The following is a 14,265-nucleotide window of genomic DNA, read 5'->3' as shown; positions in this document are numbered from 1 at the left end:
CAAAGTCATGGACGGGAGATCGACTGATGCGAGCAGATGTTATCCCAGATCACCAGACTTTTGCTTTCAGTTCCACTCTTCCAGAACCTGGGGCTCACGGAGTCAGGCTTTTACTGTATACGAGCTGAACACAACCGTGTTACACAACTCGGCGAAGTAACCTATAAGGAAAAGAAAAGAAAATATCTAGCCGCGAGATCTGAGGACATGGAAATCTTCGAGAATACCATGTTGCGCCCTTTTCGGACCTCTCACCCTTTTTTGGAAGCCTTGGACGGTGTTCAGCTCCTTGGGCCCTTGAAAGCCCGTGAAAAGGCGTAAGTGTTGCGAACTGCACCACATACGAGTACATACCTGGGCATGGGATGCTTTACTTATTGAACCTCGCCGATGTGTTGTGTCGGTTCCTCTGTTGCTATAGCTCGACTTGGATGACTCGTCGACTTGTTCTGCTATACGGAACCGGAATTTATCATTGGCTCTTAAATCATATATGCAGACCAAAACACCGGGGTACCGGCGCAAGCCACAGTAGCAGTAGACCTCAGAGGCTCCAGTGCAGCTGTCTAAATGTACATCGTGATCATAGGAGGGGTTAGAGTAAACTCAAACTTCAGATACGAGGTTGATGGGGAGGCACTTGGCAAAATCATGTTTGTGAGCTGCTCTCAAGCCACAACTATCTTCTTTTCACCACGGAGTCCGCGTTTTGATAGCAGCACTTGCGTTACTCTTTTCCGGCAGTCGCTGAGCATTCGGAGAATTAATGCGAAATACTTCTGATGCTTCACAGATTGACAGAGCTCGGTAACTAGGTGGCTCAAATCGGCCAAGCGTGCCGCTTTGTTGATGGCTAGCCTGCTTTCAAACACTTAGTCTTGGCTGTCGAAGCGTATGATTCCCATTTTGGCACAAATTGTCGAACACCGAATTGTTGTTGATAGAAAAGACGGTCTCTCTTGGCACTTGTTCCAAATTTAGTCGTTCCTAGCAGGGTGTTGACTTCGTAGATGAAAGCCAAATCCCAGCTAATGTCATTCAGCTGCCATGTGGACTTGACGTGGGATGCTTGCAGGTCGATTGCAACCAATCTGCTGCTGTACTTGGGTACACAATCGAACTGTATCAATAGTTACGCCAAAATGCACATTTACAGTTTTGGCTCTTACCTCTTTCGTTGGGTCGGGTTTCCTGGACATGCTTCTCAGACCACTTCTTTATCGTGTGGCAGCTTTCAGAGCCGTGTGAAGCCAGACCTGCCACGAGAACGCAGCCTCACCCGCTCTTCACGTTTCTAGACGGACCCATAGATTTTTTGTGTAAATGAGGCGCTTGCAGTGCCATTGTGGCTTTAGCTAGACCAGGGAGCAGCTCACTGACTTTCTAGGGAGTGTTTACATTTCTATAAGTGTCGGTTGCCCCCCCCTCAGTTCTCCTAATCCAGCAACGATCAACCTCATCTCGTCCCTCACCATCCATCTTAGAATACCCTCGCTACAGCTAACATGCGTTCCACCATCATCGTTTCCGCTTTTGCGGCTCTTGCTCTTGCAGCTCCTCGTCCTCAGGAGATCGAGTTCGACCAAATCGACGCAGTTCCTGACAGCACCCCGGTCGTCGTTCCAGTTGATGTCAGCGTTGACACTGTTGACATTCTCCCCAAGGCTGCTGTTGTAGCTGCTGCTGAAGCCGCAGTCACCGAGGTTGCGACGACTGTGAAACGATCTTTTTTAGATGAGGGTGATAACCTCTCCAAGAGAGGCCAAATCTGCTCTGTTCAGCCAGCGGGAACAGGTCCAGCTGTCTCGTAAGTAGCAATGCTCATTGAGAGTAAAACTCGGCTAATTGTAATAGTCCGGATGATGCCCAGACCTTCAAGGACTACCAGCTGTTTTCCGATAAGGCAAACTTCTATGCTCTACCAGCAAACGTTCCTCAAGGATACACTCTTGGTTTCAGCAACCTCAAGGCATCGACCTCAATGCTCCCATACCTAGGATTCAAGACCCTCGACAAGTATGATCCAATCGCATGTCAAGTCTACTGTGATCAGCAAGAAGGTTGCACCGCCTTCAACCTCTACTACGAACGTGATCCAACCGTGGACCCCAATGACGCTAGCTGCGACAACCCACCTTCATTGACTAACATTAAGTGTGTCCGATGGGGAGCTGCAGTTTCCACTGCAACTGTTGTCAATAAGGGTCAAACCAGAGGTATGTAACTCTCCCGGTCCACTGATCAACCCAACTAACGAAATTCCAGGAAACTTCTCGGTTGTCATTGCCGGCTCAAACGGTTACAATAAGATTGCCCCACCAGGGCCACAAGACGGCTTCAACGGTCCATCTGTTCTTGGTGGCGCTCTCAACGCACCCCTTGATCCAAAGACCAAGACCAACACCTATATGGGATACAAGTTTTTCTCTTTCACCGATTACCCGGCTTTCTCCCAGGGTGTTCTCGCCTGTACCACTGCTTGCAAGGCGCAAACCGCTTACAATGGCCGTCACCCACCTGCCACTGGAAAGCCATCCGTCTGCAACCAAGTCAACGTGTATGTTCTCTCCAAGAACAACCAACCCGAGGGAATGTACTGCTCCATGTACAGCGAGTCGTGGGCCTCTGATTATGCCACCAACCTCGGTCAATACAGAGGATCAGACTTCTACTCTGTCAGCCAGAGTTACACCTACGAGCTGGCCAGCTACGCTGCTACTTATGGCAAGATCTGTGCTGTTGGTGGATGTCCCAACGGTAGCTTCAAGGGTGGAAGCTGTGGTGGTTATGGTGCTAACGCTGATGGAACTTGCTAAGTGAGCTGTGTGGGGGACATATTTTGGATTTTGCTGGTCTACGAAATGAAGGAATGTTAATAGAAGGGGAGTAATGTAATTAATGCTTTTTACAGTATACCCAAAAGATCTCAGAGGTCAGGGATTCGAATGCTTATCGATTTTATGAACTATTAGCACGATTGCCGAGTCAAGTTATTACTTCTTTTATGCCGTTCTATATTAGCGTCATAAACAATTTAGCTTCTCACCATGCCCTCATGATGGTTTTAGATGCTAGCGCTATGTACTCTGAAGTTGTTAACAGGTTTCTCGCTTCCGCGTCGGCCCAGCCCTTGGCCCGTGCCGCTCATTCGCTCATTGAGCTCTGAAATATTTTGTACGCCGTCGCTGTCACTCCCGTTGTCTCTCACTTCCATTGACAGGCGCATGTCACATAGTGCAATTGACCGAACCCGTCCTGGAAGGCGTTGCAGTCTTCGTCAGAAATACATCGTATCATGTTACCCGTGGACAGCATATCATGTACCTGCCGACTCCATGCCGACGCCGGCCAACTCGATTGACAGGGGCATACCAACGATTCCTCATTGCGTCAAGTGGCGGCGATAATGAAGCATCCAGTTCCGTTACGCCCGTGATGGGCATCAAACAGCCGAGTTGACGTTTATTACATCTTGAAGACCGCAACGAGCTCCGTTGCTATCTCTTCTATGAGCTATGTCAAGCTCTCATCGTATGGACCGTCACCAGTCGACCGTTTCGGATAGCGGCAGTGACCGATTTGCCTCAACGCCAAACGCGGAGGGCAATGCTCAATTGTTACGACAAAAGAATGCCGAACAGGCAGGAAGCCTGCCGGGAAGTCCTCCGGATCAAAGAAACAACAATTTGTTGGTGCTCGAGATCCCACCATCGACGCAGGCTGTAGATGAGGGACAAATCGTCACATGGATGTCTCTTCCTCATAAGGGTCAACTTGCACTCCTGACGTTTGCGAGATTATCAGAGCCGTTGGTGCAGTCATCTTTAAGGGTTAGTGATGCCTGCTGCTACAAAAAACCCTGTGTCTTATAGATTGGGGTCTCGTTTGTGAGAGAATGTCAGACACGATGGCTTTACAAAATGATTACCGAGACAATAACCATTTATGTGTATCGGTCTAACATGCTACAGTCGTACATATTTTACCAACTAAAATCGTTTGACAAGACTCTGCCAGATTCGACAATTGCTACCCAGGCCGGGATTATCACTGGAGCCTTTGCTGCGGCCCAGTTGTGTACTGCAATATTATGGGGTCAGATGTCAGATCGAAGAGGAAGAAAGAGTGTGATTCTCTTGGGTCTTGCTGGCGCAACTTTGTCCTGTATTGGCTTCGGCTTCTCTACCACATTCTACCAGGCGTTGATATTTCGCAGTCTAGGTGGAGCTCTGAACGGTAACGTGGGTGTAATGAGAACCATGGTGTCTGAGATCATCAAGGAAAAGAAGTGAGTTTCTTATGAAGAAGTTGTGTCCATACTAATGATGAAAGGTTCCAGTCAAGGGCGTTCTTGATACTTCCGATGACTGCTAACATTGGCGTAATCATTGGGCCAATGCTAGGTGGGCTAACGAGTGATCCAGTGGCTGCATATCCTGGTCTCTTCGGCGGTGTTAAATGGCTTGAAAAATATCCATATTCTCCACCGAATATTTTGAGCGCCATGATACTTGCGGCTGCGTCACTTGCTGTGTGGCTTGGCATGGAAGAGGTGAGCTTTGTGTACATCCTAGCACATGGTATCCAATTGACAAGTGTAGACTCACGCAAATTTCACTCACCAGGAGGATTACGGAGTCATTTCCAGTCGCAAAATTGCGTCTCTCTGGAGAAGCCTGCTCGGCAAGCGCGGAAATGGGAAACATGAATATATGCCTATCAACGGCGACGATTCAAATACTCCTGTTGTCGAACTATCACCACTCTCTGCGAATTCAACAAAAAGAGTCTCTCCCAAATATTCGAACACTTTGTCACTTCGACGGATATTTACATATAATGTCACAAGCACACTCATAAGTCATGCTTTACTTGCGCTCGGCATGGGGACTTTTCAAAGTGTCTTCTATACCTTTCTCTCGACTCCAGTCTACGACTCGCAATCACGTCCAGATTACACACAACACCTGCCATTTGTCTTTACAGGCGGCACAGGTCTCTCACCTCGGGAAATCGGGTTTTCGATGGCAGTTTTAGGCCTTGTCGGTATAGCTCTTCAGCTTGTTGTGTATCCAGCAGTGAACACAAGACTAGGGACAGTGCGGTCCTGGCGTATATTCTTATATTGCTTTCCGATCTGTTACGCTCTGACTCCGTTCCTGGCTCTCATTCCATCAACCTCTGCACCGCCAGCGGAAAAGACAGGCTTTATTTTTTGGTTTACTCTTACCTCTCTAATACTTTTGTTTGTTCTTGGGAGAACGTTTGCAGCTCCCGCTGCTCAGATCCTGCTTAACAACTGCTGTCCGCACCCCACTGTTCTTGGGACAGTGCATGGAATCGGGCAAAGTGCATCAGCAGCGGCTAGAACCGTCGGACCAGCCCTTAGTGGATGGGTATATGGAGTGGGTCTCAAAAATGGAGTGGTTGGAATTACCTTTTGGGTGCTTGCTGGATTCGGTTTTCTCAGCTGTTTTGCTAGCAACTTTGTCAAGGATGGAGACGGCCACGAGGTTCGGCTTGACGGCGATGATGAAGCAGAGGCAGAGGCAGACAAGACAAACCGGTCGCAAATACAGGAACACGTGCGGTAGCTACTGACGACCCCACCCATGCTTTACGCATTCTATCCAAAGTCGACGGGATAGCTGATAGGCCACCTTGTACTTGGGTACAGTTAGGCAGTGTAACTTGTACTGCTGTGACTGGACTATCGATCGTGAAACGGCAGGAGCTAGAAACGGCTGAAGAAGTTCCTCGAATTGTCTGTACAGGACACGTCAAGAGCCACTCACATTCTATGTGAGCAAGTCTACAATGGGTAACTCGTCACGGGGGAGGGGTCAATGATCACGGGTGAGGGGTAGCTACATGCAGCTTGACAAGTCAAATTCATGGAAGTTGGTACCTCGCAGCTCAGCCCAACCTCGTCTCGCTCGAGTAAACAACGACAACACACCTTTGCTGCTACTGCGCTTTCAAATGCCTCAAATTAGTCAACACATAATAGAGTTTGCCACTCTGGGATTACCCGTCAATGTTGGACCCAAACAAATACCGCCAGAAGCGCTCCAGGAGGCAAAGCACGTGATTCATATCGCCTAAACGGTCTGTACACCGCTCCTTCCCCCTCCTCTTAGTTTCACATCATTCGCTCGGCCAGGCCCCATAGGATCTCTATGAACGGAGAAGAAGGTCGCACGCATCTCAGAGCGGGTCGAGCCGCGGACATTTCGAGGTCTAACTGGACCGTGGTTCATGTATGATATGCCTTCAGGCGCTTTCGCAGCATCAGTATTGCTTTGTTGTTCACGCAGACCGACCGATAATGGATCCACACCGCTTTAATAATGTATGTCTGAGTTTAAATTCTCTGGGTTTCTGAACGCGAGCAGCGCTTTACAGGATCGAAGACTCCATGTCTCCACAAGGATGTTCGAACAGAGCAAGCAGGTGCCTATGACTTGGTGCATCTTCGATGCATCTCGAGCTGGGTAAATGCATTATCTTGTTAGTTTGCTCCAAAACCCCCGTCTTGGCGCTGCTTAGGACATGGGAACAATGGTCTAAGCCAGATGAGATGGCGTTGCTTTCCTGTCTTCATCGAATTATACGGAGACAGCGGGTAGCCAACGTGTCTCGGCGTTTCCTATATATGTTGATCTTTTCTCTGCCCACTTCTGAGTACCTTTCTCTCACGGTTTTTGTGAGTTTAACTTCTTCGTTCGCACTTATTCCACTCTACCATCTCACTCTCTTCTATTCATTCGATACCCAATACCCAATATTCCAGTTTGTACACCAATTCTATACCAACGTACCGCCCCATTTACCCTCTTTTGAAAAATGGCAGCAGCAGTTATGACTCCAATGCAAGGTCTTTCTTTGGATGGCGGAATCATGGCCCCATCTCCTGTTTCTGGAAACTCTTCTCGCCATGGTAGAAGCAAGCACGGTGGCAGTGTTGCTAAGAAGGGAGGACGTGGTCGTGGATACTCAGTTGTCGAGGACCGAGAGGCTCTCATCTCTAAAGCTCTTACCTTTGTCCTGAAGAGGACTATCAAGGAAGGCGAGAAACAAGAAGAGGGTACCGAGGAGAAACTTGTAGCCGATGCAGATGGCTGGGTTGACTGCGAGGATGTCGTATGTTTACTTTGGACCCCCATGAAAAATAGCATCCCACTAACGGATTCTCTTCACAGCTCGAGAAAGAAAACCTCAAATCTCTCGAAGTAACATTCGAGGAGCTCCACTCAGTTGTAACATCACCTAAATCCCGCTTCGCTGTAAAGCTCAAGTCCGACTCCGACGCAGAAGAAGCAGACGAGTCAGACTACCTGATCCGCATGATTGCCTCCGCCATTCCTTCTACCACCCCCTCCGCCACAACCCAAAAGCTTACACCTCTCAGCACCACAACTGAGGACCTGCCAGACTTGATTGTGTATGAGACTTCCTACGCTAATTACCCTCTCATCCTACAATCTGGCGGTATCAAGCGAGCCGGTGGACAACCCCATTTGCAATTCGCAAGTATCCAAATAAATGAGGACGGAACCGAGGAGAGGAAATCCAGCGACGCCGATGTATCAATCTACATCGACCTCCGCGCCGTGATGGAAAAAGAGCCTAAAATCGCCTGGGCGAAAACAGAGAGTGGAAACGTCGTTACAGTAGGTAACGCCGAAGGTGTCCTAGAGAAAAAGTACTGGAAGAAAGCAGTTGGTCGACGAGCAGACATTGGTGTATTGTACGAAGATGGTGTTGTAAAGAAAGAAGTCCCAATCGGACTGAGAGGAAAAGGAGCAAAGGGGAAGAAGGGACTCAAGGGCAAGGGAGCCGGCGTGCAAAAGAAGGAAATGAAGGCTACTAGTGAAGATGACTCTGCTAGTGAGTAGATGTCTTGTTGTACTATTCAGGGAGGAGATTTGGTGATACCCCAAGCATTCATTATACCATGAGATGAAAGCAAGAGTCTTTGCATAGATAGCATTGGTGGCTTGAACAAATAGCATATTTGTACACACTCCCGCACTTTACCGCCTTAATTCCGGGTATATCCCTAAAGTTCATCATCTTCGTCTGATTCGGTTTCGCTTCCGATGTCAGGTCCAGCTGCGACATCGGGCGGAGTATCTGGGACTCTCGTGTCCATATCAACAATGGATACAACCCCACTTCTGTTTTCGGCTTGCGTCTCGATGCCAGCACGAGGAGGGCTGGCTGCCCGCGACCTTGACGCGCTGCCAAAAGAATCGCCAGTAACATCCGCATTATTTTCTTTCATATCCATCCCTAGATCTGTCAACCTCGCCCTCCTCCTGATATAGAATCGCTCCAAGCAATCTCTTCGTTGCTTCTGCGTCCATCCCTCCACGACCAGCGCGAACTCAGTAGCATTATCGAACCCAAAGGTCTTAGCCATTGTACAAAACTGTCTTGTCATAACATCTTCCGGTGGATGAAACTCGTATTGAATCCTGTTTGGGTCATCCCTCTGCGATTGTGATTCCGAGAAGAGTCTTTGCTCGCCGTAATCGACATCGTTACCTGCCTCTTGAGCTCGTCGACTTAATTCCTCTTCGACTTTTGAGCTCCCTACCACTTCTGAATTCTCGTGGGTGTATTGAACTCCTGCCGATGCTAGAATTGCTGCTATCGGGTCGACCTTGGTCTTACTTTTGCTAGGGACCGTCTTCAGGTCTTCGCCTTTTTCGATGAGAGCGGCGAGTTGGCTCATTGCGCCTAATGCCGGGTTAGTATACTTTACATACTTGAAATTCGAACGGGTATTCAAAAAGAATTGCCACAAGGCAGTGACAAAGCTGAGAAATGAACATTTACCATTTCCGTCGTCGTTGTCAACTTTCAAAGGATCATCATCGTCGTCTAAAAGTTCATCTGTATTGAGCTCTATCATCTCGATACCGCGCTTGGCTTCTGCAACGTTGGTTTTGTTGACGATGTCTCGCAGCACAACATCATCACCGTGGAAGGTGAGGAGATTGATCAATCCAAAGATCTCCCCCTTCTGAGTTGCATTGTTCTGAACCCCTTTAAAGTATCGCCGTTCCATTGACGCTTTGTAGCCGATATTGGCTTGTTGTTGTTTGTAAATTTGGCGTGCATATACAATTTCCTCCACTGTCCCGGCAGATACCAATCTGTATACTTCCACATCTCGAAGTTGTCCTATGCGATAGGCGCGATCTTGCGCTTGGAGATCATAACTCGGATTCCAATTTGGATCAAAAATTACTACTTTGTTTGCACTAGTAATATTCAGGCCAACGCCTGTGTAAAGCACGTTAGAGCGAGTTCTGCAGGTTATTACAATAGAAGTTAGTCGAACATGACTTACCTCCAGCTTTGGTTGATATTAGGAAAACGAATTGGTTTGGATCGGAATTAAAATCATCCACTGTTTGCTGACGATCGTTAATATTCATTTCGCCGCTGAGAAAGCTAACGTTATAGCTTGTGTTATTGAAGAGATGGTGTAGCATCTTAAGCAATCTGACACTGTGGGAGAAAATAAGAACTTTATCCCCGCTGTCGTACCATTGCTTCAGCAGCTTCTTCAATAATTTCCACTGCTTGAGTCAGCCGAAGGATTGAGCCATGGCTATAAGGGCTGACTTGCCTTTCCGCAGAAATCAGGGTTAGCTAGATTGAATAGAGATTCTCGGTTGGCGTACAACTCTCTCCAACGATCTGGTACCATCTTTTTGAGAAACTCTAGATCTCGCTCCTGCTTGTCCATTGGGTCTTTGGCGTTAGGGATTAAGAGCGCGAGATGATTTGCTAGCTTTTGGAGATTGGTGATCACTGGAAACACCAAAGCCTTGCAATGATTAGCTATAAACAATATTTCCAAAGAGCAAGAGGCATACCTTCCAACTTGTGTTACTCCCTTCAGCGGTAGTGTAGCAGCACCACCCTCGTCGTTTCCCCGAATTGCAATCACATAATTCAGTGGAGTATTTAACTAGCTCGACCAAATCGCTGTCAAGAAAACGTTCGTATGCAATCTTTTGTATTTCTGTAAGAGGGCAGAATACTACACGATCCGTCTTTTTCGGAAGCTGATGAGCGATTAAGCTCTTCATTCGTCGCAAGAAGAATTCCGGAAGTAAATTATTGACCAGCTTATCTGCTGTCTCTCTCGCCATTTTCAGTTGATGGAAAGTAGCTTCGTGGCTGTGCGATGTCAACATCATACGCATGTTAAAATTAGTGGATGACTTACGACTGCCCTCGCTTTAGCGGCCAACTTATACTATTCTCCCAGGTTGAGATCGGACCCAGTCTGCCGGGAGAGCACCAATTTAGCAAAGTCCATAGTTCTGAATACTTATTCTGAATTGCAGTGCCCGTTAGCCCAATCCGACACAGTGCATTAACTTCATTCATTGCTTGGGTTGTAGCAGACGATCGTTCTTTGATTTGATGGCATTCATCTGCTATGACACAATCCCACGGTATGAGATTAAGTTGTCCCATATGATTCCTGTAAGTAGTATAGGTTGTGACAACGGTTTCTAACCGCCCTGAAGCTGCCGCATCAAGAACCCCTTCTCTTTCTTTGGGAGTACCGTGGTATTTGTCAACATGCCACCATCCCCAGCGGTTCAATTCGTTGATCCAATTTTGAATAAGAGATCCAGGGCATACTATTAGGACTCGAGGATACCAGAGATTGCCGGCAGCTCTTCTCATCTTCCTCATTCGCTTGTTATCCCTCTCATCCCCAGTCTTGCCGAATGCCGCTATCAGAAACGCAGCCACTTGGACGGTCTTCCCCAAACCCATATCGTCACCCAATATCCCACCCTTTTGAAACACAAATAGATGGTGAAGGAACTTTACGCCTTCAATTTGATAGTCTCTTAGGTACTGTGAAATAGATGCAGGTATCACACCCAGCGAATTAGGGAGCACAACATCCTCGTAAGGTTGCGATCGCTCCAGGCTGGGAGGGAAATCCGGTCTTTCCTCAAGTTCCTCCAGTCGCTCATCGTCGGAAAATTCAATGCTATCGTAAGATGGCGGAAGCCAAAGACCAGCGCTTCCAAGCTTCTCTTGGCCCTTGTCAAACTTTCTTCTTCTATCGAGGATGTATTCGGGGATATCATCATCCAGTGGATCATCATCGGAGGCATCCCCATATACCCTCTGCTTCTTCTTCACTGGCTCTCCTGTCTGCTTTGCCTTCTTCCTATCAAGAGCGGCAGTTTTGGCTATGGCTGTGAGCTTTTTCTTTGTGGCTGCAACCTTCTTTCGCTTGGTAGTCTTTCGAGACTTAAATTTCTCGTAAACATTATCGCTATCATCATCAGACCATCCGACTTTTTCCCCAAGCAGAGACTCTGCACTTTCCCGCCTTTTCGCTCTCACTTCTGTGATTTCGACGTCTGAGTTAGTAAGATCATCGTCACGAGGGCCCACCACTCCTGGAAATCATTAGCTGAGTGATCAGAGAGATAGCTGCGGCCGTGACAAACTTTCGATATACTGGTCAGCATTCATCAATCCGCCCCCTCTACCATGTCTGTCCTCAAACGCATCATCGTCGCTCAGCTCCTCCTCTAAACCGGCTGCGCGAGCCATATGTATTGCTGTCGTTACCATGCGATTGATATGGATTGTGGGGTTGACGCGATCCCAAACGCGAGGACACACACGAAGTCACGTTACCTGCCTCGCATTTCATCGTAAGAAAAAGGTTGTTTGCTGCCTCCTTGTATGACCTTGTTAGTTATGGACTATGGACTCGTTTACACTTTGAAATTTATGTTTAAAATAGACGACTAAGGTCCTTGTGGCATAAGTCGTGACATAGCTTAAAAATAACTCAATAGCATACACTGGTGATATGTAAGAGGCACCAGCGACTAATTACTCTATGCTAGCGCAGGAGTCTTATTGCACAATATGTTAGACTACTGACTGGAAGGGTTCCTTTGAAGCCCAAAGAATAAATTCCATGTATGAAATTCTTCTATGTTTTACGAAAATTATTTAGTTACATGAAGGGACTTCCCGGGAGACTATCTCGACTCGAAAGTAATGCTTGGCTACACTCTGTTGAATCTCATATTGTACTGTGAGAGCATTTCATCGCTGCTTCGGTGCGCTCGCTAACGCTCGACACCTCGCAGCGCTTCACGCGTACCCGAATTGCCCGAACAGACACAAATCCCCGAGTGCTGTACTTCATCCATTCACATAATTTCCTTACTCAGCACCCGATTTTGTGTACACAAGTTGAGCTTCTCGTCAACAGTCGTGGAGAACTTGAACCGCTTGCGATTAAGTGCGATCATGGATCGAAGATTCGAAATCTAGCATCATAGGATTATTACATATGAAGCAGGACTAGTCAGAGTTCACCAGTCGCATATCTGTATTATGCGATTTCGGGGTTTTCCTCTTTCACGGCTATCACCAGTTCGTCCATGCCTCCAACCTCTGTCGGTCCCTCCATGCCGTCTATGTATATTGTTAGCAGTTTTCTCGATCAATAGTGTCTTTGGGTCGCAGCTTGGTTTGCAGTTTTTGGAAACAATGCTATGAGGAAGGTTTTGTTCTGACTGACCTGGAGGCATAGCCCACGTTGGTAGAGGGCTGACGTAGCTCCACGAACCGCCAGCATCTTCGTAGCGAAGGCTATGGAGCCATAGAGTAAGTTCCTGCTGCCCGGGGTCGGTGTAGAGAGGTGTCTGGCATACGTCGCAGAGCTCGCCCGACATTTTTTCAGCTTTCTTCTTTTCATACTCTTCAACCATCTCATCATGGTACGCTACAGCATCTGCGACTTCACTCTTTCCCATACGAGAAAGACGAGTTATTATGTCCTCATCGGTGTCCTGCGAGCCATCGCGATCGTTCGCTCCTAGACTCGACCCCCAAACTCTTCGATTGGCATAGATAGGATCGTTCGCGATCGGATGACCCAAGAATTGCAAGTGAACCCTTAACTGATGAGTTCGTCCGGTCACGGGAAGACATCTGACGATAGTGTACCCTTGGTCTTTAGACAGCTCGCTGTCTGGGACACGTTGGCCAGCTTTCTCGGCGATGGTGTCTATGTTCTGGACGGGCCTAGGTGGATAGTACGCCAGCTTTTTGAAAACGGTTCGAGCAGCTTTCCCGTTTGCACGTACTCTATTCAAACCCAGTTTCGGCGATATTTGTAGAATTGGCATATCACAAACGATTTCACCATCTGGAAATTCGCCTTGGACTCGCGCTATATACTCCTTTCGGACGGTTCGCGCTTGTATTTCAAGACTGAGCTTCTCTGCAGCCTTGGGGTGCTTACCAATAAACATAATCCCACTAGTCAACCTGTCAAGCCTGTTACAAGGCAATGGGTTCCAGCCATACCCTCGCTCGGCGCGCATGATTTCGACCACGGAATTATAATTATACCGGCCAGCAGGATGAACGGGCACTCCGGTCGGTTTATTGATGACTATCATATCATCATCTTCATGTATTATACCAATTGGGAGTGCGGTGACAGGAGGCTCGTGTCGGTGAAGAGTATGGGAAATAACGTCGCCATTTTTGACAATATGGCTCGTCGGGACTTGTTTTCCATTCACGACTACAACTCCGCGCTCGATTGCATCTTTCTAAAACTGTTAGCTTTTGCATATTTCCGTCCATATGAAGAGGGATCATACATAATATTCTTGCGGCCTATCACGAAATTCGCTGGAGAATACATTCAGAAGCTCACGTCCTCTCCATCTTTCTTTGCAGTATGTATTGTATGTAAAATGATACGGCGCAACACGTCGCAGACCGTTTTCAAGATAGTAGGGTCTTGGCCATGGGTCACAAGGTGTGACCAGTACTGACGAAGGTCTAGTATTCGCGGATTCGGGTTGCTTCTCTTCGACCGTTGGGGAACTTTGCGACAAGGTCGGTTGCTTGATCTCGACAAGTGCCATAGCAGATATTGAGCTCCTAGCTCGCTTTGCGAGTAGCGCAAGTACTCGAATTGAGGGAGCCAGTGGGAAGTTTAGACTCAAGGAAACCTCACAACATTTAGGAAAACGCAAACAGGTTGTGCTCTTCCACAGTGGCTTCGAACAATGGTCACTTTTTTTCCGAGTAAAGGCGGTGAGAACTGGCAGAAATTATTGTTATCACGATACGACCCCAGGGTCATTGGTCCGAGCTCAGCCCCACCTGTTACCATCAAGTCCAAAAATTTCCCAAAAAAAAAGCTGGAGAGCAGAGTTGCAGCGATCG

The 14,265-nt window shown here is 47.7% G+C and overlaps 5 protein-coding genes across 5 annotated transcripts; 3 read left to right on the top strand and 2 right to left on the bottom strand.

The window, feature by feature from the left end:
* Nucleotides 1-1,505: 1,505 nt before the first annotated feature.
* Nucleotides 1,506-2,816, top strand: GLAREA_00536 (uncharacterized protein; the record flags this gene model as incomplete). The annotated part of the gene is made up of 3 exons (XM_008085294.1): nucleotides 1,506-1,807; nucleotides 1,855-2,216; nucleotides 2,266-2,816. The coding sequence occupies 3 exons, from the start codon at nucleotides 1,506-1,508 to the stop codon at nucleotides 2,814-2,816; spliced, it is 1,215 nt and encodes a 404-aa protein (XP_008083485.1).
* Nucleotides 2,817-3,515: 699 nt separating this feature from the next.
* GLAREA_00535 (MFS general substrate transporter) lies at nucleotides 3,516-5,594 on the top strand (the record flags this gene model as incomplete). The annotated part of the gene is made up of 4 exons (XM_008085293.1): nucleotides 3,516-3,830; nucleotides 3,972-4,288; nucleotides 4,333-4,552; nucleotides 4,602-5,594. 4 exons carry the CDS (start codon nucleotides 3,516-3,518, stop codon nucleotides 5,592-5,594), a joined length of 1,845 nt encoding a protein of 614 aa, XP_008083484.1.
* A 1,252-nt stretch (nucleotides 5,595-6,846) lies between these two features.
* On the top strand, nucleotides 6,847-7,898 carry GLAREA_00534 (ADP-ribosylation; the record flags this gene model as incomplete). Its single annotated transcript, XM_008085292.1, has 2 exons — nucleotides 6,847-7,143; nucleotides 7,203-7,898. The coding sequence occupies 2 exons, from the start codon at nucleotides 6,847-6,849 to the stop codon at nucleotides 7,896-7,898; spliced, it is 993 nt and encodes a 330-aa protein (XP_008083483.1).
* Nucleotides 7,899-8,062: 164 nt separating this feature from the next.
* GLAREA_00533 (P-loop containing nucleoside triphosphate hydrolase) lies at nucleotides 8,063-11,610 on the bottom strand (the record flags this gene model as incomplete). Its single annotated transcript, XM_008085291.1, has 8 exons — nucleotides 8,063-8,745; nucleotides 8,845-9,294; nucleotides 9,362-9,428; nucleotides 9,562-9,593; nucleotides 9,640-9,844; nucleotides 9,894-10,200; nucleotides 10,250-11,453; nucleotides 11,505-11,610. The coding sequence occupies 8 exons, from the start codon at nucleotides 11,608-11,610 to the stop codon at nucleotides 8,063-8,065; spliced, it is 3,054 nt and encodes a 1,017-aa protein (XP_008083482.1).
* A 799-nt stretch (nucleotides 11,611-12,409) lies between these two features.
* Nucleotides 12,410-13,961, bottom strand: GLAREA_00532 (Pseudouridine synthase; the record flags this gene model as incomplete). Its single annotated transcript, XM_008085290.1, has 3 exons — nucleotides 12,410-12,492; nucleotides 12,599-13,640; nucleotides 13,692-13,961. The coding sequence occupies 3 exons, from the start codon at nucleotides 13,959-13,961 to the stop codon at nucleotides 12,410-12,412; spliced, it is 1,395 nt and encodes a 464-aa protein (XP_008083481.1).
* Between the last annotated feature and the right edge of the window lie 304 nt (nucleotides 13,962-14,265).

This window comes from Glarea lozoyensis (genome assembly GCF_000409485.1).
Source record: "Glarea lozoyensis ATCC 20868 chromosome Unknown GLAREA3, whole genome shotgun sequence".
Classification (NCBI taxonomy): Eukaryota; Fungi; Ascomycota; class Leotiomycetes; order Helotiales; family Helotiaceae; genus Glarea; species Glarea lozoyensis.
The sequence above is the reverse complement of the archived record's forward strand: the minus strand, read 5'-3'. Positions and strand labels throughout refer to the sequence as shown.